General features: G+C 43.0%; 1 protein-coding gene across 2 annotated transcripts; it reads left to right on the top strand.

Annotated features, from left to right (window-relative positions):
- The first annotated feature begins 572 nt into the window (after nucleotides 1-572).
- Nucleotides 573-26625, top strand: Tnfsf13b (TNF superfamily member 13b). Of its 2 annotated transcripts, XM_005366304.3 has the most exons (6): nucleotides 573-1198; nucleotides 1293-1377; nucleotides 11724-11780; nucleotides 20874-20986; nucleotides 21071-21221; nucleotides 25044-26625. In XM_005366304.3, the coding sequence occupies exons 1-6, from the start codon at nucleotides 887-889 to the stop codon at nucleotides 25154-25156; spliced, it is 831 nt and encodes a 276-aa protein (XP_005366361.1). In that variant the 5' UTR covers nucleotides 573-886; the 3' UTR covers nucleotides 25157-26625. The 2 variants fall into 2 exon arrangements, with proteins under 2 accessions (XP_005366361.1, XP_005366362.1); XM_005366305.2 differs by lacking the exon at nucleotides 11724-11780.
- The last annotated feature ends 973 nt before the right edge of the window (nucleotides 26626-27598 follow it).

Below are 27598 nucleotides of genomic sequence, written 5' to 3'. Positions count from 1 at the left end.
AGATGAACTGACATTGAGGTACTGGGTCCTCAACCAACCAACCCAGACCAGTGACCACATGTCACCAAGTCCAGCCGTGGAACCAGGACATTCTGTGTCCACACTTGTGGAACTAGTACCACCAGTGTGGAGATTGCGCATCAGCTCCTAGGCACTGTTTATGGGGGAAACTGAGGCTAATGGCTCTCAAACACTGAGCCTCAGAAGGCAAAAGGGGGAGCCACGCTTCCCTGTAATCCACCCTGCATTTAAAGAGCCCCCAGTGTGGCCTTAAATAGATCACTCGCAGGCTCTTTATTGCACTGTCAAAAAGAGCGGAGAAGTTGGAATGGAGCGCAGAGCGCTCTATGGCACTTCATTTCCTCTCCCACTGGGGAGCTGTTAACTTCGTTGTCCTGCCAACTGCAGTTTTCTGCTCAAGCACCGAGCTTATCTGACTTGCACATTAATTATTTTTTATTACACCAGTGGGCCTTTGGTGTCCTTTTCCCCTTCCCTAGAACCATGCAGCCCAAGCAGACAGAGTTCTCAAGAATATGCAGAAGGGAAAGCACCTTCAATAGCCTCTTGTTAAAAGTTCTGTCTGGAGTGAGCCAGTCTGAACCCCAAGTTCCCTCCACCCAGCCGTGTCAGAGGCCCCACATCACCCGCAGCAGGAGGTGGCATGAAAAATATTACAAAAACTGAAAGTGAAATCAGGAAGGCCGATTGAGCAATCCATGGAAGGAGAGCCAGAGAACCTACTTCAGGATAGCAGAAGATGGAGAACAGAGAAAGTCAGGAGAGCGCTCCTCGGGGAGCCTCCACAGACACAGATGACAGGAAATGACCCACCCCTGTGGTCACTTACTCCAAAGGCACAGACCTTCAACGTGCTCGTCGTGGAATGGATGAGGCTGCAGAGACTCAGCCACCGCGCCCTTCGTTTTGCCCTGAGAAAGGAGAAGAAATGAAAGTAGGGGGTGTTTCCATCACTCCGCAGAAGGAGTGCGCCTGGGTTGGGATCTGCAGGGATGGAAGGCTGCTGACTGCAACTCTCCTGCTGGCCCTGTTGTCCAGCAGCCTCACGGTGATGTCCTTGTACCGGTTTGCTGCCCTGCAAGCTGACCTGATGAGCCTGCGCGCGGAACTGCAGCGCTACCGGGCTGCAGCAGCACCGGCCGCCCCAAGGGCTCCAGGGGCCCCCGCAGGAGCCAAAGTGAGTTCACTCCAACTCTGCTGGACAGGGAGCCCCAGGCGCGCTGCTGCTCTCCCTGCACGTCCAATAACCTGGTGGGTGTCTCTCTTCTTAGCTCCTGGCACCGGCAGCTGCACGAGCCCACAACTCCAGCTTCGGCCACAGGAACAGACGCGCTTTCGAGAATCCGGAGGAAACAGGTACGGCTGGGGTGTAGCAATTAGGAGCTGGGGCTGCGCACACCTGCAGCCGCTGCATGAAGTGCCTGCCTGGTCCTCCAATGAGCAGGGTGTGAGGACAGCAGGACGTTTGTGCCCCGTGGGAGATGATGGAGGACAAGGGTGCACTGTTAGATACTGTGCTCAGCAGCAGCGGAAGAGCTCTTCCTGTCCCTGCAGAGTGACGTGTGCACCTGCATCCCAGTCAAGAAGCCTTTCCCAAGGGAGTGCACAACACGGAGGCAGCAAAGACTCTAACGCACACCCTTCCGTAGGCAGTATAATTTCCGTGCAATCACTCCCTAGTGACTTCAGTGATTCTCCGGCCACTCCCTAGCATTTCGAGTTGGGAGTTTAATAAAAAGATCTATTCTCATTGCTTCAGGAGGGAAACAGCAGCAATCCGTGTTCGTTAACAGCACACTTTAACACACCCTTGCTGTTAACACCTTTTATTCAGATGAAAACATTTTACCTAATAGCCGGAGTTAAACATTACTAAAGTCATATAAACAACAAAAATTATTGAACTAGCTGCTAAGTACTATGCCAAAGAGTATGCGAATATTACATTACATTCAAAAATCTTCCACAAATTTGAATTTTACTGTATGTAGCACGAGCTACCTCATTTTTTGCTGAAAAAAATCACAACATATATACTGCAGTGTGTATAATAGTAACACATATGCCACGGCACGTTTAAGTTCAGTTCATAGACCACAAGGCATGGGATAAGAGCAGGTAATTACAGAGCATGTGATAGGGTCCCATATATCACGTCTCATATATCATACATGATATTGCATATCATGTATGCAATAATCTCACATCATCAGCAGTACTTGTACTACGGTGAAGCAGAAGCAGGACGTACACTCTGCTGTATTTTGTGTATCTCTTGTTTCTGTTGAATTATACGTCTGATAGAATCATCCTCCATCGTTCAGGGTTCTCTGACGTCTTCGGGACGCAGGTTTTTGCACATAGCCATCTTTACACCTTCATCTTGATATTTGTCTGGCTTCAAATAGCTTCTCACATTTATTTGGATACAGACCCTGTTACTAATTACAAATTTCTTCCATGTTTTTGTTTTATCTTCTTTATTTTCAGTTTTATATTTGCTAATTTTTATCAATTGGTTATCCTAATTTTTATACAATTTTGGCATTGATGTAAAAATATTTATGGAATCTTACGTTTCCTTCAAATCTGTACAGAAATGTTGCATATATATCAACAAGATTTTCGTTTCCTCTGGTTTATCAGGTTAAAGTACATTTGCCCAGGCTCCGTCAGTAGCCAGTGGTTTTTGTCAGGATTCCAGGTCCTTTGCAGTTAACTCATCAATCCTTTGACTTCTGTTGTGTGAATTCCTCTCATGTTGCTATCACTTCCTCCTTTCTTCATTTCCCCTCCAGACTGTTGTCACAAGCAAACGTTTGTAACCGTCCTCATTTTAATGGACATCAGTGTGTACTCAGGTCAGGATGCCACAGTGGTCTCGCTGCCATCCTTTCTGGCTTCTAAAGACTGGTTTTGGAAACAAACCACAACTTCACTGTTCTAAAGAGGACATAGACTCATCTCAAGAGCTTTAAGGATAAAAGACTAGCAGAGAATTGTGATACATGTTTTCAATCCCAACACTTGGGAGTAAAGGCAGGCAGATATTTGTGAGTTCAAGACCAGCCCGATCTATTTAGAGAGTTCCAGAGAAACAAGGGATAAAAAGGAAAAAAAGAAAGAGAGAGAGAGAGAGAGAGAGAGAAAGAGAGAGAGAGAGAGAGACACTAGGGTTCTGTAATGCTGTATTTTTTTTAAATCCTCCTGTTTGCACATTTTACAGATGTGTGATTTTATGCATCCAAATATTTCAGATTGATACAATTGGGGGAATTAATTAAAATTTGTACAATTGAGAGAATAATATATTGTCAATGTATTTTATAAACACACATGTAGATAAATCTATCATATTTTGTTCACATGTATTTTTCTTACATTCATAAATCCAAGGTTGTATATATGAGTCTCAGGAGGGAAATGCCAGTGTTCCCTGACAATAAAAGTATGAACTTTGTTTTGTATTATCCTTTTGAAGAAGGAAACTTTGTTTTGTTATCAGTTACCAGATGGTTGCCCACATATACATGAAGGCTATCTGAAACACGAGGATTTTCAACTGGTATTTAGTAGAGTTTTTGTCTTTTTTTTTAATTGAGAAAATTCTATGCATTTTTATAAATTTTTGTTACACATTCTTGTTCTGATTTGTTTTCTGCAGGGCTTATTAACCTTGGGGAGCTCCTTTTGCTTTCAAAGTGTCCATCAAGGCTCTTACATGTGAACTGCTGTGCCTGTTTCTGAGCCTCTGGTATTTGCAGCCTGATCTCCCAACAGAGAAGGGAACGACAGCCCTGACCTTCAGTCAGATTACCAACCCTCTGAGTCCTCTGGGGGCAAATATTACATTGACTTAAACTTAAAATTTAGTGTCTTGGGATGAATTTTGTTTTTAATCAGTTATGTTGAATCTCAATTTACATTTTATTAATCTTAATGTATTTTATAAGGTCATTTTTTATTAAAGTATAACAAACAGAAATGTGGGGAAATCCAGGATTAAAAAATTGCCAAATACTTTATCATAGACGACAGTTCGCTTTTAATCCCTTAAATGTGTTTGGAAAGACTCTGAATTTTAGAAAAAAAATCTAAGGCAATATGATTGGAAAACGTTACATAATCCATTTCCTTACTCATGTTCCACAGTGGTCTGGGCTTTGAGCCCTCATGGTCTTTGATTTCTATCCATTCCACAATCCAAACAAAATCATCTTTAGCGCCTAAGGAAGGTGAATTCTTTCAAACAGCTTGCTGCCAAACAAAACACTTGGTGAGCAGAGCTTGTGCCATGGGGCTGACCTCCTAGCTACTCTGGAGCCAAGGAAGGAGGATCAGAAATTCCAGGCTGCCTTGGGCTGCCCAGTGAGTTCTGTCCCGGCACTCAGCAGCGTAGTGAACCCGAGGGGGTGGAGGTTCCTTGACACAGCACAGCACCCCAGGTTTAATTCCCTGTGGGGAGATTATCTGTTTTAGATTCTAGGAAGACAAAATTCTTTCCAAGTTACTGCGTTGATTATTGTGTGGGTAACACTTATCAAACCTGCTTCAGTGGCAGAGGCGAAGCAGTGACGGAAACATGAACATCTCAGAGATGTAAGCCAGGGTGCACGCACCTCAAGGCTCGAAAGATCAGGAGTGCAAACACCGCAGCGGCTCAGCATTCACAACCACGTCTCCAAATAATTACTGGGCAACTTGGGCCAATCTGCTTTGTTTTGTTTTCTAATCATTTTTATACGGATTTCTCAGTTTCGAATTGGTTCTGAATTATATAGGTTTATTCAGAGCCTTGGGGATACCTCTAAGCAGCTCCACTATGTGGCACCAGACCCCAAGAAGAAATGCAGGCTAGTACTCCTCTGGGAATTCACCAGAAGTGACTTGGGAGTTCAGGGTCCATCCAGCACGCTGCCCTGCATTTAACAACCCTAAAATTTAGAAATTTGAGAACAACACAAACGTAACACCCAATATTGTAACGTGACAGTTTCCTTGGATAAAGGGTTTATATTAAGAATAAGACATGCCGAAACTCTTTTTGAGTGGCCTTTCTTGAACTCCATAATCCCATCCAGTGAAGGAAAGTTGTACTATCTGCTACATTGGAAATGTCCGGTGTTGGCTGATCTTTTCTGGTGTAGCTGTGACCTGCAGGCTGCACCATGTCTGTGAAGGAATGCGGTGTAGAACCTCCACCAGTTAGGTGAACTTGAGCCTCCTACCGGGCAAGGGCGGGCTCCTTCCTAGAAGAGTTGGCTGCTGCTAGGTGATCTTTGACCCATTCTTCTCTTAATTTTTTTTCTTCCTCTCCTCTGCTTCATGGCTAAGACTCCCCTTACCTCCCCCCACCCTGTGAGAGGGTGTTGCAAGAGCTGGAATCTGTTCAATTTCCAAAACTCTCTTTAAATTAAGATTACAGATCTGATAACCAAATCTCTGAACCCTGTTCTGATTGAACCCAAAGTTTTGGGAAATAAGAGCCAAGAAGCCAGGGCAGTCAGCTCAGCCAAATGCAGCATTGCGTGTGTTCTCCAGAGTCATTCATGGTGGTGAAATGAATGACTCATACATGTAATCTGTTGTTATAATACTGGAAATGGTCAGTATGTTGAAAACTAGATAAGAGAACTTTCTGAGTATCAGATCCATGCAGGAGGCTGGAGGAAGGCTTCCTACCTCCCTTGAACATTCAATATCTCCTCAGGGTTTTAGCTTTTGTAATTTTCAGGTGTGAATAATTGCTTTCAAATTTCAACAGTTGCTTTCATAATTTCAAATGGTATGTTGTTTGTATTAATAACTGTAGATGGCTGACATGGAAGTTAGTTGTGACAGTCAGATTGACATGACTGGAGTCACGTGAGGAGAGAGACTTTGAGGAACGGGCCAAGGCGGGCTGGCCTGTGGGATGGCCTCTGTGTGGGACTGTCCTGGGAGAAGGTCTCGTCTGTCCATTTATGTAGGAGATCCAGACTACTCTGAGTGGCACCATCGCTGGCCGGGGGCGGGGAGGGGGCGCTCTGAACTGGGGAGAATGAAGAAAGCTGGCACCACAAGCAGACATGTGTGTTGTGTCGTCCCAGAAAACATTTTGCCATGCAACACTGTGGGTTCCTTCCTCTCTCCAAGTAACCCCCCATTTCCTTTTGTGTTATGTGTGTTTATGTGACTGTGTGTTATATGTCATATGTGTGTGTTGTACACATCATGCCATATGTAAAAATGTAGATTCCAAATCTGTGAGCAAACAGGCACACCTATCGTCCTGATTTTGTCATACTTCATTCATTTTCCTGAAAATGACACGATTTGCTTTATGCCTGAAGAAAACTTCATTGTATATACATTACCACATCTTTAATGTTCATTTTTGGATGCACAGGAAGGCTGAATTCTACAGCTTAGCTGTGTAATAAACACAAATATGTGCACTTCTGTGCAGTCTGCTGCACTAGATTTCTTTGTGAATATTCCCAGGAGAGATAACACATTTTAGAAGAGCCGAATGAAGCCGAGAATCGGCTGGAGGAACTGAACAGAGTTACCACAAAGTCTAAAATAATAAGTTAGCAATCACATAAGTGAGCTCCTTACATTTACTACAAACCACCTGCAAGTTTCAAAATTATTTGGTTTTGATAACACTACAAGATCAGTGATAGGAGTGTCTGAATTCGCTATCTACTGGTTGTACGTTCAGCTTTTCAGTTATAGAAACTGTGTGATCTCCACACCGACAGTGTGCTATGACTCTACCACGTGATGTCTGTCTCCTTGGCAATAACGAAAACAACAAGACCAGTTAGTTATTTGAGGAATCAGTAATTATTTTCAAATACAGACTTTTACTTCATAAGCAGGAATAGATAGCTTCTGCAATTACCCCAACCATGGCCAAGAATTGTTCAGTTGGGATTGAGGATTATATAGGCTTGGAAAATGTACTCAACAGTCTAACTTAAGGGAACCAAGTGAAATAGGATGCAGAAAAATGTCCTGAGTTGTTCGTGTTTATAGGCAGGAAGAAGTGCCAAGTTATGTGGGTGTTCATCTGTCACCGTGTTTTTTTTTCCCCTTCAAGTCTGACTTTCCTCTGTGCTTCCTGTGATTGCCAAAGTATTGTCATGACACACTGGAAAATTTATGTTGCAGGACAAAAGCTCTACGTGTGACATTTTTCACGTGAACCAGCCATAACCATCCACAATGACATTACTTACTTTGACATTAGACTTAGCATTGTTGAAGTAACCGACAGCCAACCAGACTCAGCTCCAAGGGGTTTGATTCCGACACAGAAAACAGCAGCAGGCGTTAGTGACTTCCTTCATTTTTCAAATCATGAGTTTCAAATTCTCTCAACTAAAAAGCATGTAGATGTTATATTGCCAATGGGAGGTTTTATCCATAGAAACAGGCTTTCCCTATGAGGCCTGTTTCAGAGTCCTGACATGAAGAGTGTCAGCCCTCCTTGCACCGATACTAAGTGGGGCAGTTGTGATCATCCTTCGGGAATTTTGTTTGTAAACTATTTTCTTCACTAGTGCGCTTTGCCTTTTAGAAAGATAATGAGTAAGTACTCTTGAGATCTAAATTGTAATCTGAGGGTCAGTTATCCTGGTTTTGTATATAGTTATGACATAATTTCCAGAAGTAGACCATAAGAAATATCTTCTTGTGGCTCAGAGAGACTTTACTGAGTAGCACCAGGTTAGCTGAGAAGGAAACTAGGTTAAGCTTCTTATTTAATTTCGGTTGTACGGGAGGAGAAGGTATTTGTTAAATCCACGAAGTGCTGAGACCATGAAGAACATAGTACAGCACTGTGGATGACTTTCAGTTGTCACCAGAATCTGTTTCCTTCACTAGACGTGTGTCTTTAAAATGCTGTGGCTCGGTATCTACACTGCTGGGAAACACTACAGTCACCTGAGTTTGGTTCACTGTGCAGCAAATCTTTTGCTGTCCAACTATAGATATTATAAAATAAGAGCTGTATTGGATGACTCTCATAAAAGAATTGGGAAAATGTAATGATAGATTTCAAATCTTTTACAAGAAAATAAATGTATTCAAAGGGCCCAAAGACTTTCTCTAGACAAAGCACCGTTGACGAGTCCACACACTTGGGTGGATGCAGCTGAGGAGCTGTTACTGAATTGCCAGCTTGGGAGCCGATTTTCTTCTCCAGGGAGCAGTTCTTGAAATAATTTTTTTCCTAAAGGGGTTAGATTTCTCATGCTACCCGATAAAGTTTTTTCAATGTGTAGGCTATAGCTGAGTTGTATCTAGGTTTGGCTAGAATTAAATGATGATCTTTTCCTCCCAGGTTGGTGGTAGGTTTCAACAGATATGCTAGGCAGGACACAAACACCAGAGACAGCCAGGGAAGAGGGATTGCAGTAGGAAGTCGACGCATCTGGCCTTCCTTAGCTTCAGTAATTAGGTCATGCTCTACCAGTGGCTTTCTAGCATGTTCTGGGTTGTCTGAGTGGATTCTGCTAAGATCAACAGTGCTCATGCTGCAGACAGTGTTGCTCTGCGGATGCTCTATGCAGAGTAGAAATGTAAAGATTTCATCAGCATTGCTTCGTTCAGGTGTCTTGCACACACACACACACACACACACACACACACACACACTCAGCACTACCACAACAACGGAAAGCTTAGAAATTCAGCAATTTGCCTTTGTTTTTGTTTAACACCCCCCTTTCCAGTGTGAGGCAAGTGTACGCTCCCTTGACGCAAGCGCTGCCCCTGTAACCTGTGGTATCCCCTTATGAACAGCAACCACCTAAGAACAACCTGTGGGCAAACTAACAACAAATTCAAATGTTTTGTGCAACTTGCCTGAATTCTCTGTAGTTTGGGCTCCAGGGCTGTAGACACCGTTCTTCCTTTCTTCCCAGCTGCCCTTATTCATAGCTACTCAGTCTGCTGCCGAGTGTCTCCACGTTTTCAGCTGCGCACGGGAGCGAACCCTCTCCCATCACCCCTTCCAGCACAGGCCTGGTTACCTTCATCTCCAGGAGAGGAAAAAAGACCAAAACAAACAATTCTCTGCAGCAATTCTAGTGTGTGGCTGCTACTCCCTAAGCCCCAGTGCCTTCCAGTGGCTTTGCTATCCCTGGGGCAATCAGAGTGGTCCAAGAACAGAAATAGAGGCTAGAGCTGGGAAGTGCTGACCTTTAATTTGCACTAGGAAGCAGAGGCAGGAGGATCTCTGAGTTTGAGGCCAGCCTGGTCTGCAGAGGGAGTTTCAGGACAGCCAATGCTACACAGAGAAACCCTGTGTTGAAACACACACACACACACGCTTTGCGGTTATAAGGAAATTGTATTTTAATGTTGTATTTCCACTTTTAAATACCAAAGGAAGATTTCTTAATATTCTTTCCTATGATTGCCCTTTAACAATTTGTGCTTGACAGCCCAAGATTAGTTCATTATTACTTTTATCAAGTTTCAAATGTAAGAACATTTTCGATTCAACACTGAGAGGTGGCAAGCATTCCCTAACCATGACCAGTTCCTAACACAACCAGCACGTTCATCAAGAAGACGGGGGCATCGAGTACTGTTTCCATCAGACTAAAGACCTCCTCTACAGCAGAATTCTAAACTACACTTTCCTTATGCTCAGATGTATACAGGGGAGTTATATTCAGCCACGAAGAGCAAAATAGTGTCATATGCAAGAGGCAAAAATAAAGATCATCGTGCTGAGAAAACCAAGCCAGACCCCCGCAAAGATGAATGCCATATTTTCTTTTGTGTGTGGAACATACAGTGTTAATGCACACACACACACACACACACACACACACACACACACACACACCAGCATATGTGCATAAGCAGAATGGGGGCTAATTGGGAAGAGGAGATGGGCTCACAGGAGGGCATAGGAGAGGGTGACAAGGGCTGAATATTGTCAGAGTACATCATACACTGAAGAAAACATTACTTTATGGAAGTCAGTGTACAATGAATATATCTGAATAAGAAGTTTTATTATTAGCTTTATTTGAGAGGGTAGGTCTCACTATGCAGCCTGGACTGACATGGGATGCATAGAAATCACGCAGCTTCTGTCTTCCAATACTTTTTTTTAAAATGCATGCTTAGCTTTAGGACTTGCACTTGCACAGGACTTTACTGTGTCTCACTGTTCTCCTTACACATCAAGAGAAAGGCCCTGCTTCTGTTTTGGGCCATTTCCATTATTTAGCGGTGTTATTTGCTCCTTGGACATGCGTGGTTGGACCTGATGATTCCAGGGGATCTCACGGACTGTGTGTGCAGCCTTACAAAACTCTTATTTTGTATTTTTAAGGTGCTTTTTTTTCCTTCTATTCAAAATATTCTGCCAAAAACAACTTGACTTTGGCTATAGAATTAGCCAGACTCTAAACTCTGGTCCCATCCCCGGCACCCCTGAGGTTCTGAACAAGCTGCCCACACTCTCTAATGCTAGCCTCCCAGTATAACAAGGCTTGGCATGGCATTTACTACTTCAATCACTCAGTAAACTCTGACAGTTATTTCTCTTCCAGTCATGGCAAAAGTCATATTTCTGGGAGCAGTTCTCCATTTAATGTTAGAATCTTTAATGAGAATTATCTTAGAAATCCTCATAAATCTAACTCTTCAAGTATACAAAGTGTACGAAAAACAAAGAACCCGAACAGGTCTGCACCAGGTCCTCAGCATCACAGCACCCAGGTTGGTGTTTTAGGGATTTCTGAGTGTGCGAGCAAGGGGGTCTGTGATTCTTGTGCCTTCTCTTGGTCTCTTTTCCTTTTGTTGTTTTGTCCTGTCTAAATTAAATTAGATAGCTTTTGTTTTATCATATTATATTTTATTTTGTTATATTTTTTAAAAAAGAATGAATCTATGAATGAATGAATTAATTAATGAATGAATTAATGAATGAATACATAGCCACAAAGGCAAAAAAATAACAATGAACTGTCACTTATCCCTGCTGGGTGAGGGAAGATCTGTTTTCTTCAACCAAGTGACACGGGATTTATCAACCACTGGGGCAGACCTCATGTTCGGGAGTGGTTGCCAACAGATAATGGTCTCCATAGTTTTTTGTTTTTTTTTTTTTTTTGTGTGTGTGTGTGTTCTTTTATTTGGTTAAAGTTGGTGTGTTTTTTGTTTGTTTTGTAGTTGTTGTTCTTTGTTTGGGTGTTGTTTTAGTTTGTTTCTTCATTTTTGAGGGATCTTCTTGTATTAAGTTTATGTGTGTGTTGTTTTGTTTTTTTGAGAAAGAAATTAAAGTTTGGTGGGTAGGAAGGGGAAGAAGATCTGGAAGGAATTGGGAGAGTTGAAGATGATCAAAATATATTTAAATTTAGAAGTTGTTTGAAATATTAAAATATAATAAAAAGAAAACAGAAAAATGAATAAATCTGCCTTAGAAATATTCCAAAGGAGCTTAGATGGGAAGATACAGATGGCTGTTTCACTGCATTCCTAAAACACGGAAGGATCACCTCGGGTGTCAGTAACTCTGGGTGTTTAGATTCCGGCAAGTGGGCAGATTTCACCAAGACTCTTAAGGGTACCATTCCGTAAGCTGAGAGAAACTTAGTGCTTCTGGGGAGGTAGGCTGAGCATCCCCATCTCCTTTGTGGCCTTGCTGTTTCTGCCAATGACTAAAACCTTGTGTTTTTGCTTTTCAGTCACTCAAGACTGTCTGCAACTGATTGCAGACAGTGCCACGCCGACCATACGAAAAGGTAATGACCGGCCTGCTCTGTGTCTGCTTAGGATTCAGTCCAGTGTGGCTTACGCTTGTAAGGTTCAAGTCTAACGTAGTGTTTCAACTGCAGCTGCCATCAGCCACCCTACAGGCTTCCTATAACATGAGCCTTTTCAAAGTGATTAGGGAATAAACACACGGACTAGTGTAATAACACAGTGAGTGGAGAAAATTGAGTTTTGCTTTTATTGTCCGGGGCAGTGTTGGCTTGTGCAGAGACACATGACTGTCTTCGTGTGTCCGTCTGTGATCCTTGGCCGGGGATCCTTAGGAGATGGAAAGGAGGCTGCCATGTCCTAAAAGCTCTAGTTTCATCCATTCTCCATGTCCACCAAGTACTTGATGATGGATTATTTACTCTTAAGAGTGGCATGCTTTCAATTTGATTTTTGCTTCCTTGAAGTTTTGCTAGTTTTAATTTTAGAAAAAAAAAAACAACAGTATTTTCTCTAATAGTGGTCAGACACAAGAATCCACTTTTCACCCCATTTCCCAAATGGCTCCACCCACGATTTTGACCCAGAGGAAAGTCTTGACACAAGGGCTCTGTCGATAAACCCCTTGGAAGCAGCTTGCTGCTCCTTCCAGTATTTTGCAGACTCTTTATCACATCGCTGCTCCAGCAAAATCTTTCAGTCCCATTTTTCACAGAGTCATGTGACCGGGCCACTCTTGCATGCGGCAGCAGCCTGAAAAGTAAAATATTTGGGGAACATTGATATGTCACAGCTTTTGAGCATGCAAAATAATCGGTGAGCAAAAACGTTCAAGAAAGGAATGATCCATCTGGTCTGCATGTCTTTCTTCAGTTAACCTTTCGTTAGGGCACGCAGAGATGCGTTCCCTCCATAGTGACTTTGACACATGTGTGTCCTGTGTGTCATTGTCCTTTGCCGTCACCCTTTTATTCCTGCCTTATCCCCCATCTTGCTTGATCTCCCTCCTCCCTTTATTTTCTTGCCCCCCGTGTCTCTACTTGTCTTCCTCTCCCTTCCTATAGCCCTCCTCCTTCTCCTCCTCACTTGGAGCCTCATACATTTGACACACATGCATACTCACATGCATGTGAACACATGCACACACACCTACGCACACGTGACTGCGTATACATGCCACACACGCACGCCAGAATCATGCATCTTTTGCCTTTCTGGGTCTGTGTTTTACTTAAGGCAGTGACCTCTGGTTCCATCCATTTTCCTGTGAATGTAAAAATTTCATTTAACTTACTGCTGAAGAAAAATTCCATTACATGTACCACGCCGTCCACTCCTCTGCTGATCGAGTTGTTCATTCTGCATGTACTGACTAAGAACATACAATGACTGGACCTCTGAGGATACCAGAATGTCTGTATTGAAGAAAACATGCATGCGTTTAATTTTGATGACGTTTGACTACTAATGGGGAGAAAAGAAAAAAGAGGGAAACCCCATAAATCAATAGGTAAAGAATGTTAGTGGGTGGCTGGTAGGCAGGGCATGGGGATTTCTGAGTCCTGGGCCACAGTTGGAGTTTGAGACCACACTTGGTGACCAGGGCCAATGAGTACAGGTTGACCTTTGTGGTGAGTCTCGGTGCTGTTTGCCATTTATACTTTTCTACATAATTTTAATGGTGTTAAATGCCAAACAAATACCAGACCATCTGAAAATTATCATTGTTTATAGCTTTCTGTTTCATGTTTGCAGAGCTCAGAAATCAGCAACTGAGTCCATAAGAGTAGAACTCAAGCCAGAACAGCCTCAGAAATCAGCAACTGAGTCCCTAAGGGTAGAACTCAAGCCAGAACAGCCTCAGAAATCAGCAACTGAGTCCCTAAGGGTAGAACTCAAGCCAGAACAGCCTCAGAAATCAACAACTGAGTCCCTAAGAGTAGAACTCAAGCCAGAACAGCCTCAGAACTGAAGCCGTTAAAACAGTGCTTGGGAAAGAATTGCTGCTCACATTTGTCAAAGGGGGAATAACCCAAACCCACATAAAACATTGTATTTTCTGTGCCTTTATGCTATAGACACAGGGATGCAGACCTGGGCCACTGTCAGAACTTCGTGGCCTTTTGCCTGCATTGGCTGGTCTTGGCAGGCCATCCGAGAACAGAAACAAATACATGAGAAGGGTATCTAAGTGTGGCGTGCACTGGCACCTTAGTGAGGAGTCCGGCAGACCCACGTGAGAGGAAAGGGCATCCCACAAGCCACTGCCCCTTGCAAGGGGCAAGCGAGTCTTTCCCAAACAGATAACATATTTTTATCTCATTGCTTAGTGTGTCACTGGGGTCTTAGGTGAAGTCTCGTTCGTGCTGGAGAGTCCAGAGATGGATGATTCTCATCCGATTTGCTCACCTTCGGCTATGACTATGATCTGCTTAGTCAAAGCCGCTCAAAAGGAATTCACATTTATTCTTATTCCATGTTTGAGTGACGATGGACCAGAAGCCCAGATTCAGGTTGCCCTGAGAAATGCTCCGATATAGAAAGCTTTATGACATTTCTGTAGCTACAGAGCAGAGGAAAGCCACAAGTCAAAGCATTTTTCAAATGCATCAATGCAAGGGTCAGGTAGGCAGTGGCGAAGAGGGGAGAGTTACCTGTTGACATTGACTTTTGGGTTGATGTAAAGTCATATTTTAACAAGTTCTACAGGTTTTTCCTGATAACCACAAGATATGGTTTAAACACAGACATGGGGGATGAATGAGTAGAAGGGGGCTAACCAAAATGTGATTTATTTGTTGTTGTTGCTTTCCTATGAAAGGCCTCATTTTAGTACTGACTTACATCTCCTTTAAGAGTTCTGGTCTTGGGGGCTGGAGAGATGGCTCAGTGGTTAAGAGCATTGCCTGCTCTTCCAAAGGTTCTGAGTTCAATTCCCAGCAACCACATGGTGGCTCACAACCATCTGTAATGAGGTCTGGTGCCCTCTTCTGGCCTGCAGGCATACACACAGACAGAATATTGTATACATAATAAATAAATATTTATAAAAAAAGAGTTCTGGTCTTAGGCATCACTCCAAATTCTTATTGAATTTTTGGTTATCTTTTTAAAAAGTATCTATTCAAAATTCTTGAATCTCTACACTTTTTAATTGAAATTGTTTTTCTTTTTATCTTGTTGAGATATGAAACTGTATTATAGATGACAAACTCTTTAAAAAGTGCTTGATTTGCAAATATTTTCCCCTACTTTGAGGATTATCTGTTTTTTATTCTTTTATTTTATTGAGGCAGTGCCTAGTCATGAATCTGGAGATAGCTCCTGAGTGCTGGAATTATAGCCATTGGGTTATTACATTGGTCAGAAATATTAAATCGATAAAATCCAATTTCTTTACTGGTTTCTCTTTTGTTTCTCATGCTTTGGACATTACTGTTGCTGAATATGTCAACAAACTCAGCAGTAGGGTTGACTCCCTTGCTTCTTCCTCATGACCATACATGTTCACATTCAGGTCACTTGTTTCTATTCTGAAGTCACTGGATCATTTTCGTCAGTCTTGCCTATATTCTGGACAGTGGCACAACATCACCCATAATATTTAGATATTCAGTTACTCTAGCATCACTTGTTGAGAGGGCTGCACAGGCGTGGACCCTTGGAGAGCTCCAGTTGGGACTAGAAGTGTGGCTTTATTTCTGCACTCAATATTCTTTTGAGTTATAAGCCTACACTTGTGACAGAACATGACAGTATTTTGCCTACTGTTGCTTCTTGTTAAATTCTGAAGTTTCGAGAGTTAGCTCTTCAACATGGCGTGTCCTTTTAAAGACTGTTGCAGAGACTCAAGTGGTGTAGGAGTTCCTTCTGTTTCTGTTGCTTTCATTGGTTAATAAAGAAACTGCTTTGGCCTAGTTGATAGAGCTAAACTTAGGTAGGTGGGGAAGACAAAACTAAATGCTTAAAGAAGAAAAGAAGGAGTAAAAAATAAAGACACCATGGAGCCACCAAAGAAAGACATGTCAAATCTTTCTTGGCAAGCCACTACCATGTGACAATATGCAGATTAATAAAGCAAATGGGCCAACCAGTGTTTTAATGAATGCAGTTTCTGTGTGCTTATTTTGGTTCTGGGCAGCTGGGACGAACAAGCAGCACTTGCCCTACAACACTCAAGTATCTTTGTCAATAATAAATGAACTTCAGGTGGACTTTTCCAGGTAGAGAAAGAGCCACTGCGTTGGTCAAGAAGCTGTGCTGACTGTCTGGACAGCATCACTTAATAATGCCATGTTAGTGACACTAAAGGGTTATCCTCCATGGACGTGTGGCATCTCCTCATTTATTATGTCTCCTGTGGTTAGCAATATTTTATAACTTCTATCACACATGTTAATATATTGAGTGAATTTATTCTTAGGCATTTTATTTATTTGAATTCAGTGTTAGTTCAGGTAGATATAGTAAATAACCGTAGATTGGACTGTTTACACAACAGTTTGTTTTCTTACAACACTGGGGGCTAGAAAAGTCTAAAGCCAGTTGCCAGGAGATCTGTTAAACATACAATTGTTCTCTGTGGTGTCTGTCTTTTCTTTATTTTCTTTTTTCTAATTCTTCTCTCATACAATATATCCCAACTGAAGTTTCCCCTCCCTCCAATTCTCCCATCTCCCCACTTCCCCCCTCCCCAGATTCACTCCTCCTCCATTTCCCTTTAATTGTGACCTTGCACGATGGTAGGAGAGTCAAGAGTAACTCACACCAGAATCAATGGTGAGGATTGAACCTTTCTGGTATAATAACCCATGGAGGCTCTGCCTCCCTCCCAACATCACTGGGATGTAGGACATAGCATATGGGTTTGGGGAAGACATGAACTCAGTGTATAACAAATGATTGTAAAGATGGAATTGTATTATTCAAGTCCACATTTTTCCCTCTTGGAGAAAGAGACTCTGTGGAGCAACTAAGTTAAATTCATTAGTTAGTTCTGGTGGGTTTGATATCAGTTCCCTAGATCCCTGTTTTGTGTGAATATAAATGGTTCTACTTTACTTCTTCCAATTGGATGCCTTTTCTTCTGTTCACTTTGTCTCCTAGCTGTTTGATCTAGAATTCCAGAGCAGTGCTGGGCAGCAGTAATAAGAGTCCTGCCCGTGATCTTAGCATCATGGCCAGGAGTGCTGGACTTACACTCATGATTAGTGTGTGGTATGGAGTTCCTGTGGTTTCTGGCTTCGGTACCAGGTTGATTCCACATCATGAGTTAGTGACTATTCTGTCTTTTTTTTTTAGAAGAATTTGAGGAAGTCTTTGGAAGTTTGTTTATATGTCACCATCCCGGTTTCCTTCGGTTGCATAAACATGTCCAATAGTTCCGTGTCTGGCCTTTTCCAGGGATGGTTTTTGTTAAGGTTTTTCTCTCTTGTGGTTGGTTCATGATTTCCTTATATATTTGTGTGCCTTTTGACATATTATTGAAAATTAGACAGTTTGGAAATCATAATATGTTGATTCTGAAAGTGACGTGCCCCACCCACCGCAGACTCTTCTGTGGTTTATTGTGACATTGTCAGCATAAGTGTTTATTCAGTTGCTTTTCATCCATCCACCCATCCATCCATCTACCCATCCATCCATCTTACCACCCATTTATCCATCCATCCATCCATCCATCCATCCATCCATCCATCCATCCATATATACATACATATATCTTCCCATCCATTTATCCACCCATCTACCCACCCATCCACACATCCATCCATGCATCTATCTATCCATCCATCCACCTATCCACCCACCCATCTATCCATCCATCCATCCATCCATCCATCCATCCATCCATCCATCTATCATCTATCTATCTCTATATCTATACACACACCACATTGATGAAGTCTGTCCTGCTGTCTCTGCAGTCAATCTGACAAATGCTTTCCATCATCCTAGTTTTCATAGTTATTTATCATAAACACTAGAAACCTGAAGTAAAATGCAGCTGTTCCCCCTGACCTTTACAAATGGGCTTTGTGCTTGAGCATTCCCCTCACCCTAATTATCTGACCTCTACTGTCATCTCCTGCTGGCACAGAGCCCAAAGGTCAGCTGTTGGGGGGTGATTAGCTTTAATTGTCAACTAAAAACACCCAGAAGTACTTGGGAAGAGCATATCAGTGAGGGATTGTCTACGTGATGTGGAAAGATGCAGCTCCATGCAAGCAGCATCATTCCCTGAACTGAATAAGAATGAAGAAATTTAAACATTCCGTTTAGGATGCAAAAACCATGCATTCATTCATTGTTCCCTTCTCTTGCTGTGTACATGATGTGACCGGTCTCAAGCTTACGCCATTGTGACATTGCTACAGTGATGGGCTGTAACCTGGAATTTTAAATAATTCGTGAAAGTAACCCACTTCTACATAATCAGTTTTTGTATTCTGTAGCAACAATTTTGTTTGTTTGTTTGTTTGTTTGTTTGAGACAGGGTCTCTCTATGTAACCCTGACTGTCCTGGAACATGCTACAATAGACCAGGCTGTCCTTGAACTCTCAGGCTGGGGACTGAGAGATGTACGCCCCATGCCCATCTGTATATTAATTCTTCCTTAGGTTCCTCAGCATGGAGTGTTTAAGAACACTTTGAATACATCATGTCATTTTAAGAAAATAAAAACTGACTCATTACAGAATTTTCACTGGGATTATGTTGCACGTGAACAGTAAAGTGGACTGGCCTGTAGCACAGTTAATAAAAGCTCAGGGACAGATATTGGAGTTCAACCTGAAGGTCAGAAAAGCAAAACAGTCAGCCACTGGCTCTTACCTCTACCTCAGTCAGAAATGGTGATCCTGCCTCCAGGAATCTCAGAATGAGACTCTGTGTGAGCCGTCTCCTCCCATCTTGTCTGCCTCTCTATGGCTGGGATTAAAGGCATGCACCACCACCACCTGGTTTCTATGGAGAACTAGTGTGGTTACTGGGATTGAAGGTGTGTGCCACCACTGCCTGGTCTGTAAGGCTGATCAGTGTGGCTGCTTTACTCTATGAACTTCAGGCAAGCTTTATTTATTAAAATACAAATGAGATATCACTGCACTTGCCTTTACTATTTCCAATGGATAGGACCTCTGTTTCTTGAATCTGTTATCTTCATTAGCATGGAGGGATTTCCCTTTAAGAAAATCCTTGAAATTCTCCCTTGAGAAGAAAGTGTGGTGATCAGTCCTCTGGGGCACACTGCTCTTGGGAGCAACAGAAGAAACCCCAGTAAGTGAGTGCACCCAGACAGGCTGAATTCAAAGAGGACCCAGGATGATTCCGTACCTATCTGCTCACCTACAGCACCCTCACCTCCCTGCCCACGTCCCCCAGCCGCCCCAGCATCTTTTCCCCACCCCATCTGTCTATAGTGATGCTGGCTTGAGGAGCTGACTTAGCGCCTGTTAATCATATTCACGATGACCTGAATTCACAAGGGCATCTGCCTTGTTTTAGTACTGATGTTTTGGGTTTTTTTTTTAACTTCTTTAGAATTTTCAGAAAATATGTAATTCTTTTTAGTCTTTTTTCTGGTAAGAGCCTTATTTTAATTGAGAATATAAATTCGTACAGCCATTGTAGAAAAAAATGTGGAGGCCCCCGAAAAATTAAAAGTAGGACTACAGTATGATTTAGCAGTCAATCCCACTTCTGGGTTTGTAGATAAAGAAAACTAAATCAATATGCTAAAGAGACACCTGTTCTCCCAAGTTCATGGCAGCTCCTATCACAGCAGCCAAGAAAGCAACTTGACGTCCATCAGCAGAGGGATGGGTGATGGTGATGTGGGCTGTGAAGCAATGGATACCATGTGGCTGTAGAAAAGAAGGGTACCCTGTCCTTTGTCACAGTATGGCTGAACCTGGGAGACAGACACAGGGATATAAATGTGAATACAGTGTTTCTTTGGGACTCATTTGGTTGGCCTTTGACTCCCCCACCCCACTGGGTTTTTTTTTTTTGTTTTGTTTTGTTTTTTGTTTTTTGTTTTTTTGGCTGACAGGGGTAAGGTTTTAAGACTGACTCACTACTATTTCCCACTGTGCAAGAATGTTCTGGCATGTTTAGGCTCACAGCACGGCATTGCTTACTGTTCTGTCCTCTCTATGCCGTCCCCCTGATTCTGCCCATTGTTTCCCTTCATTTAATTTCTATCTCTTCTCCTTATCTGGCATGGAGGTCCAGCCTAATGCCTCTGTCTGCCTGCTGCAGCTGTGCACACTCCTGCTTTTCCTCGGAAATGGTGCTGGTGCTTCCTCCCTGGGTGTGAGGTCTAGGAAGCACCCTGCTCCATTCTGGCCCAGTGGCTTGGTTCGCTTGCTGACTGCTCTGTCTAACTTTCCTGTCTACCTTCAGGACAGCCGCGAGCACACCGTCTTCCTGTCACTCTGGATAGGATTAAGGAAATGTCCCTGGACTGAACAGAACTCCCTCCAGCGTGTTTGTTGGGCTCTGGGAACCTTCCCAGAACAGGGTACATCTCAGTGGATGTCTGCCTTTCCTAGCTGTGTTCTACTGCCAGGTCAGGGGTAGAGTTACTTCCTCCAGACACATTTTGTTACATTTTTTACTGCTTGGAAGATGCTACTGTACGTGTGCTGTGCAGAGGGCTGTCCATTCTCTCCTCCTGGCCTCCCCACCCAAACTGGCCTTTATAAGGAAATAGCCAGTATACAAAACAAGGAATGAAAGGCCAGACCTTCCTGTGGAGTGAGGTCTGTTAGGCACCTGCATCCAAGGTTGCCCATGCTAAAATATGTGGTGGCAGATAGCCCAAGGGAGAAGAGTCCTTTTTCTTCTTCCATTTATATTTTTTAAGAATAGATGGTGTGCTGTTTCAAATTTGGTGGAAGAAAAAAAGGGAAAACTGCTTTTCTTGATTTGCTTTCTTTTTGTTTTTGGTTTTTTGAGACAGGTTTTCTCTGTAGCTTTGGATCCTGTCCTGGAATCCAGTCTGTAGACCAGGCTGGCCTTGAACTCACAGAGATTGCCTGTCTCTGCCTTCCAAGTGCTGGGGTGAAAGGTGTGCGCCACCCCCGCCCAGCTCAGCTTGCTTTCTTACGGGGAACTCTCTCTACTGCAGGATCTTACACATTTGTTCCATGGCTTCTCAGCTTTAAAAGAGGAAGCGCTCTGGAGGAGAGAGAGAACAAGATCGTGGTGAAACAAACGGGTTACTTCTTCATCTACAGCCAGGTAGGGCCAGTTCTTCCCTCGGCCTCCCTGGTCTGGCGTTTTCACAGGCTTGCACATCTGATGACGTCCTGGCTTGTTCCTCAGGTTCTATACACAGATACCATCTTTGCCATGGGGCATCTCATCCAGAGGAAAAAAGTGCACGTCTTTGGGGACGAGCTGAGCCTGGTGACCCTGTTCCGATGTATTCAGAATATGCCAAGAACACTACCCAACAATTCCTGCTACTCAGCTGGTAGGTAGCTGTCCTAAAACTTGCTTAGCAGAACAAGGTAGACGGTGATAGGGGTATCTATTTTCCAAATAGTGGTGCTTTGTGATCTTAATGGAAAGACCTTCTGTTGTAGACTGTGGTGTTTATTTTGCAATAGTCTGTGTTAACTGAGAAAATATCGCTATGGTCAAACCATTTTATAAAAATTAAGAAGGAATTAGGGCTGAAGAGAGAACTCAGCAGAGAAGAGCGTTTGCTGCTTTTCCAGAGGACCCAGGCTCGATTCTCAGCACCCATATGGCAGCTCACAACTGCCTGGAATTCCATTCCTAGGGGTCCTGACACCCTCTTCTGGTCTCCTTGGGCATTGTCCATGCATAGTACACATATATTCACACAGGAAAAATACCAATACACATGAAAAGTAATTAAATGAAATAAATGTGTTTTAAAGAATTAAGAAGGAATGCCACAGAGTTTTACATTCAAGCAATTCTTATTTTTCTTCTCTTGTATGAGAATTTGTGCATGTCTGTAATGATTTTAGTCCTTTTTTTCACTGTTGCAATTCCTTAACCACCTTCCCCTCCGATGCCCCTTCTTCTTCTAAACAAGCCCGCTCTTGCTTTCCTGTCTCCTTCTGGGTTAGCCCACTGAGATGAATTAATCACAGTTGCATCATGAGTGTGGGAGGGAGGTCAGGATTCTGGGCAGCTTTGTAGTAGTTACACCACTGAAGGAAATGACACCCCTTCTCCAGAAGCTGTAGATAGTCTCTCAGGAAGAGCTGTGGCTTCATGTCAGCAAAGGCTGGTTGTTCCCCTGCTGCCCAGACCTGAAATAATCACACAGAAACTATATTAATTAAAACACTGCTTGGCTTATTAGCTCAGGCTTCTTATTAACTAACTCTTATATCTTAAATTAACCTATTCCTATTATTTTTTATTTTACTACAAGACTCATGGTTTACCTGTAAAGTTCCAGGGTGTCTGTCTCTGTTGGCAGCTACATGGCGTCTCCTGGACTCCACCTACTCCCTCTCTCTCTACATCTCTATTCAGATTTTCTGCCTGACTTCACTCTTTTAAGCTATTGGCCAAAAGCAGCTTCTTTATTAACCAATGGCAATAAAACATATTCACAGCATACAGAGGGGAACCCCCCATCAGCTTCATGAGCCCCTCCCTAGTCCATGAAGCAAAGCTGAGGGTTCCAGTCTTTTTCTGGTCCTGCGCAGGCCACCACAGCTGCAGAGGGACCATTCTAAGGTGGCTTTTCTTCCATTGTGTATAAGACCAGCAACAGAAACAATGTCCACGCACTGTCAGAGATAAAGACCTGAGACACCTCTGGGCTTCCTTTTCCTGCTCAGGTCTCTGGCTGCTTCACCACCTGTCAGTCAGGCTTCCTAACTCTTGTAACCTTCTCATCAGGGAAAATCCGATCTGCAGGAGTAGCACAGCTGCTCCTAAGTGCCCCAGCCTCCAGCTACAGCAACATCTGGCCCCACGGTGTAGCGTGTGGAGGAAATAATGACTCTGGTCAGTCCTGAGCGCAAGGAAGGGCGCATTGCAGAATGGCTGGCTTCGTTCTCACAGTTAAACAGGTGTCCTTGGGCACATGGCTAGTTGTGAAGACAAAATCACAGCAGCAGCCTTGCATTGAGCTCAGGGAAACAGGGGGGCAGGTAGGAAGGTAGACTATCAGTTCCAGCCTGTCCACACTGGAATTGCCAGCATTTTCTTCATTTCATTTCAAATTCATTGACGCTGGTTTTAGAAAACTGTTTTCCTCTTATGCGCGTGTATTTCTCTCTACTGGTCTTGACAAATCTATTCAGAACCCAAAGAATGTCTTTAGTCTCGGACGGTTACAAGCAAACAGCCACGTGGAACCCAGGATTGTGAAATGCCTCTAAAGTATTTCAAAGGCCTTTACAAACAAACGCCCAATAAATCAGCTGGAAGCAGAAGAGAACACAGCTCTGTCCCAGAGGCCGTGCCATACCAGATCTGCAGCCTCCAGTGATGTCAGTGGTCAGGAGGAAGTCTGTCGTGTTGGAAGTCCCTCATTTTCATAGGCGTCTGTGCCCACTGCTGACCAGCATTTTGATATTACAAAAATACTTATGAATAAAAAAGCCTCTTCACTCTGTTGTTCCTACTTGCTATAAAATGTCTCGGTTAACACTCCCAAAACATTCCAAATTGTTTAATTTCCTCACAGCTCCTTCCTGTGGGTGTATTCCGATGAACTCCCCAGGCCCCTTACTTTTATAGGGTAACTCTTTTGATCTTGAAGATACGTATCAGCATCAGCAGGTCAGCGCTGTGCATGAGAACCAGCTCCAAGAAGTTTCAGGCTTGTTACTTTAATGCTGAGTTTGTCATATGAACCTGCACAACCTCAGGTGGTGAGCTGGAGACACCCAGCATGGCATTGAGGAACCTTGTATATACGAGGATGAGCAATTAATATGTTAATAAGTTGAATAGGCTTCTCATAGGAAAGAATGCCACAGCTGATTTTACAGCCAAGAAGAACTAAGGTAGCCGGTAACTCAGGGTTGGGATTTGAGATAGGAGACTATAGCCCATGTACACCCATTTCTAGAGCTTGCAGTGTTTGCCGTAGCCCTGGCCACAGTAGTACATCATGGCCAATATCCAGGGCAGCCACAGATCTGCGCCACACACATGCTCTGATCTCTTTTCACACCTGTACACTCATAAGGGAAATGATTTGTTCATGCTTTGCCAGTTTTGAAACACATAAGCACCATGTACAGCATGTCTGTGGAGCCCTGTTGGTCTGTGTTGGTTACCTGACAAGACAGATTGAGGTTCCTGTGCAGGATTTCACACTTCCAAGCCACAGAATACATTGTTATAAACTAGGCACAAACAGGCATCTCTATCATCAAGGAGTTTATTATTTTCCTTTGATCATAAAGATAACCATGGTCATTTAAGGAAATCCAAAGTATAGATGGTAGGAAGGAACTGTCAAACCAGAAACCTGGGTTCAGAGAAAAACTATTAAACAGTATAGATTGAAATTAAATAAGGGTTTTACTTTCTAGCTATTTGTGTATTTTTGGCCTTTTGAGACAGAGTCTCACTCTGTGACCTGGGCTGAATTTTAACTCAGTGTGTAGCAGGTTTAAACTTATAATCACTAGTGAGATGGCTCAGTCCCTTGCCATGCAAGCATGGCAATCTGAGTTTGATCCCAGAACCTGTGAAAAGGTGGAAAGGGAGAGACCAGCTCTACAAAATTGCCCTCTGACCTTCACATGCGTGCTGTGACCTGTGTCCATACATATCACGCATTCTTACTCGATAATAACTAATAAAATTAATAAAAAGGGGCTCCCATAATGTTAGGCTTCTTTCAAGCTACAAAAGGGTGTAGTTAGGACTGTCTGTCTGTCTATCTATCATCTATTTATCTATCTATTTATATCACACACATACATATGCATAATTTCATATTTTTAATATTATTAAGAGTTTTCTTTAGTAGCGAAATTAAGCCACCACCACCCATGAGGATATGATTGTCTCTCCAAGAACAAGGTTTGACCTGCGTGACCTTGATGTTTGCCACCGGAATCCCTCTCTGTGCAAAGTGGACACACGTCTGCTGGAATCTGTTGTTTCTTCTCCTAATTTCCTCATTTTACTTAATTTGAAAGCTAACAGAGTTATAAGCAATCCATATGAGAGGTCCATTGTGGGGGAAGCGTGAATGCTCACGTTGACGCTATACGATAGCTTCCTGTAATGTGCCCGGTTAGTGGCGACCACTGAGAACTCTTGTCAACTCCCTCTCTCCTAGGAATAGCAAGACTGGAAGAAGGGGATGAGATTCAGCTCGCAATACCTCGAGAGAACGCGCAGATCTCCAGAGACGGAGATGGCACCTTCTTTGGGGCCCTAAAACTGCTGTGACCCCCACTTCCTGGACTGCGACCCCTTCCCTCCTTTCTCCTGGACCTCCACGAGAAAAATGAACAGCTGGAAATATCAAAAGATGGGGAAGTCACCGCCCAAACTTTCCTTGGGAGCCATTTAGTTTGCTTCACTGAAACTGGTCCAAAACAGGAGATTTAACGGACAACCACGACCAAAACTTATCATGTGGATTACGAGAAATACAGCCCGTAGTCCGGTAGTCATAAAGACAGGACCCAGAAGGCTGTGCTCTGCAGTCTGTGTCAACATGGCCAATGCCCTTGCTTCTCATCTTGGTTCAGAAAGCAGGAAGATTTCCTCAGAAGAGGACTTTCGGACTCCGCAGTGAGAAGAGGGTTCATTCATATCTGTAGTCACTGAAACATTCCTGCAAAGTCTCAGGATTTATCTTTCTTTTCACATTAAACAGACTCTTCTTTTTTCCAGTTAATACTATGGAAATTTTTGCTTGTTTGTTTGTTTTTTAAATTTAGGTGTCTTGAACTAGTCATAGACAAAAATACTTAGAAGTTCAACTTTGGTCATTTTAAAATAAACTTAATTTAAAATGTTTAAACTTCAAATAATTGGATAGAAAAGTGCCGACTATTGAGGTTTTCCTGGTTTAGGTCAAGTGTGCTATTGTTTCCCAAACCTTACCAACGTCTTTTTCACGGGAGGAAGGCATCCTCTCATTTTGGATCACATGTGTATTTTGTAATAACGCTCAGTTGCTTTGTAAAACGTTATCGCAGACACCATCTGATGAGCACACAGAACCCATAATGCAAAACTGTGGTCACTCTCAGTAAACCCCACGTCAAGGACACCTAATGCCTAATGCGAAACTGCAGTCACGCCCACCAAACCCGCACATCCAGGCCGCATCTGTAGCAGAGGAATGAATGCACTGTGCCCATGTCCAGTCTCACTGCATGCTGCCGCTGCTGCTGCTGCTGCAGTTCTTGCGATGCAGCCCTGCAGGAAGATCTGCCTTATTTGCTCTGTAATCATTGAGGTTTAAGCAGAGTTCATAGCATCTGGCCTCATACAAGGCACATACATGCTACCATGATAACTGTGCCTCAGGGGGGTTCCTCACAGAGGATTGCACTTCACAGAGCTGCACATGCGTCTCTCGTGGCGTTTGCTTCCTGTGCGTTAGGTCTTGTGTGTCATTAGTTGCTCCCACTGGATGCTTCGCTTCACTAAAGAGGAAATGGAAGAAGAGACATCTATTTCCCCATCGACCTTAAAATAGTGTAAAGATGACCTTGCCACAACACAGGAAACAATTCGAATCTATATCACAAATCTAATGTTGCTCAACTCTCTGTTTTCTGTGTCTTTTGTTTTGGGGGTTCAAGTGAGATGAACTTGGAAGTTTATTTTATTTTATAAAACAGTAATTAGAAAGCAGAAGTTGTCGGTGGGAAGGGCATTGACTCAGAGGAATGGCTAGTGATTTTCATGGCGTTTCTGCTAAGGTTGATTGCCAAATAAAACCACTGTGCCTTCTGCCCCATCGCCTGTGTGATTTGTCTGCCTACTCCCACCCTTGAAATGTCTCTGTTCAACTGTAACCTTGAAAAATGAGGTGAGACTCACTCCTGGCCTCGCTGTAAATAACATGTCAGGGCAGTAATGATCAAGTCTGGACATTTCATGCCTCTCTAGGGGATCTTCTTATGTCTACACATTATCACTATTCTTAGAGAATAAACTTCAACAAAAATGCAGGGTTTGAATAGGGGTGTTTTAGGGAAACTCCCAGGCCGTTCAGAAGAGGACCCATTTTTAGCTTTCTCTAAAGTGACTCTCAAGCTGATTTCCATAGTTTCCAGTTGAGTTTCCATCCCCAGTGCTGAGTTTCCATTTTTCCACATCCCCGCCAGCACTTGTTACCCGGCTTTTTTGACCAGGGTGAAATGAGGTCTCATTGTGAATTTTATTTGAATTCTCTGGTGGCCAGTGATGTTGAATATTGTTTCATATGTTTGTTAGCTGTGACTGCTTCATCACTGAGACCCTTCTGGTCATTTCATTAGCACATTTATTTATTTGATTGTTTGGTTTATTAGCACATATCCATTGGTCTTGTTTGAATTCTTATATTGTATCCTGATTCCGGAGTCTTTAACTGTGAGGGATCTAGATACCTGACTTCCTATATATTGTACAGAACAAACCTCTGTCGGGTATATAGCTAGCAAAATTTTTCCTATTCTGTAGACTGTTTATTCGCTAGAAATGTTGCTTTCATTACCACAAAGAAGTCTTTTAATTTCATAAAGTCTGAGTTTTGAACTGATGTGTTCTCTCCCGAGACACTGGACTCATGTCAGGTGCTTGCCTTTAGGTGTTTCCACCAATTTTCCTCATCAGCTTGCATCTCAGGTTTCAACATAATAAAGGCAGTACATAACAAACCTACAGGTT

The sequence above is a fragment of the Microtus ochrogaster genome, unplaced genomic scaffold, assembly GCF_000317375.1.
Source record: "Microtus ochrogaster isolate Prairie Vole_2 unplaced genomic scaffold, MicOch1.0 UNK7, whole genome shotgun sequence".
NCBI classification, from domain to species: Eukaryota; Metazoa; Chordata; class Mammalia; order Rodentia; family Cricetidae; genus Microtus; species Microtus ochrogaster.
Note: the sequence above shows the minus strand (reverse complement) of the source record. Positions and strands in the feature narration are given on the sequence as shown.

Excerpts from the sequence above, each read along its gene's own strand:
- Tnfsf13b (XM_005366304.3), top strand. The coding sequence starts at position 887 with ATGGATGAGGCTGCAGAGACTCAGCCACCGCGCCCTTCGTTTTGCCCT. Across the intron at positions 20,987-21,070 it reads ACTTCTTCATCTACAGCCAG|GTTCTATACACAGATACCAT; the intron begins GTAGGGCCAGTT and ends CTTGTTCCTCAG. Across the intron at positions 21,222-25,043 it reads CAATTCCTGCTACTCAGCTG|GAATAGCAAGACTGGAAGAA; the intron begins GTAGGTAGCTGT and ends CCTCTCTCCTAG.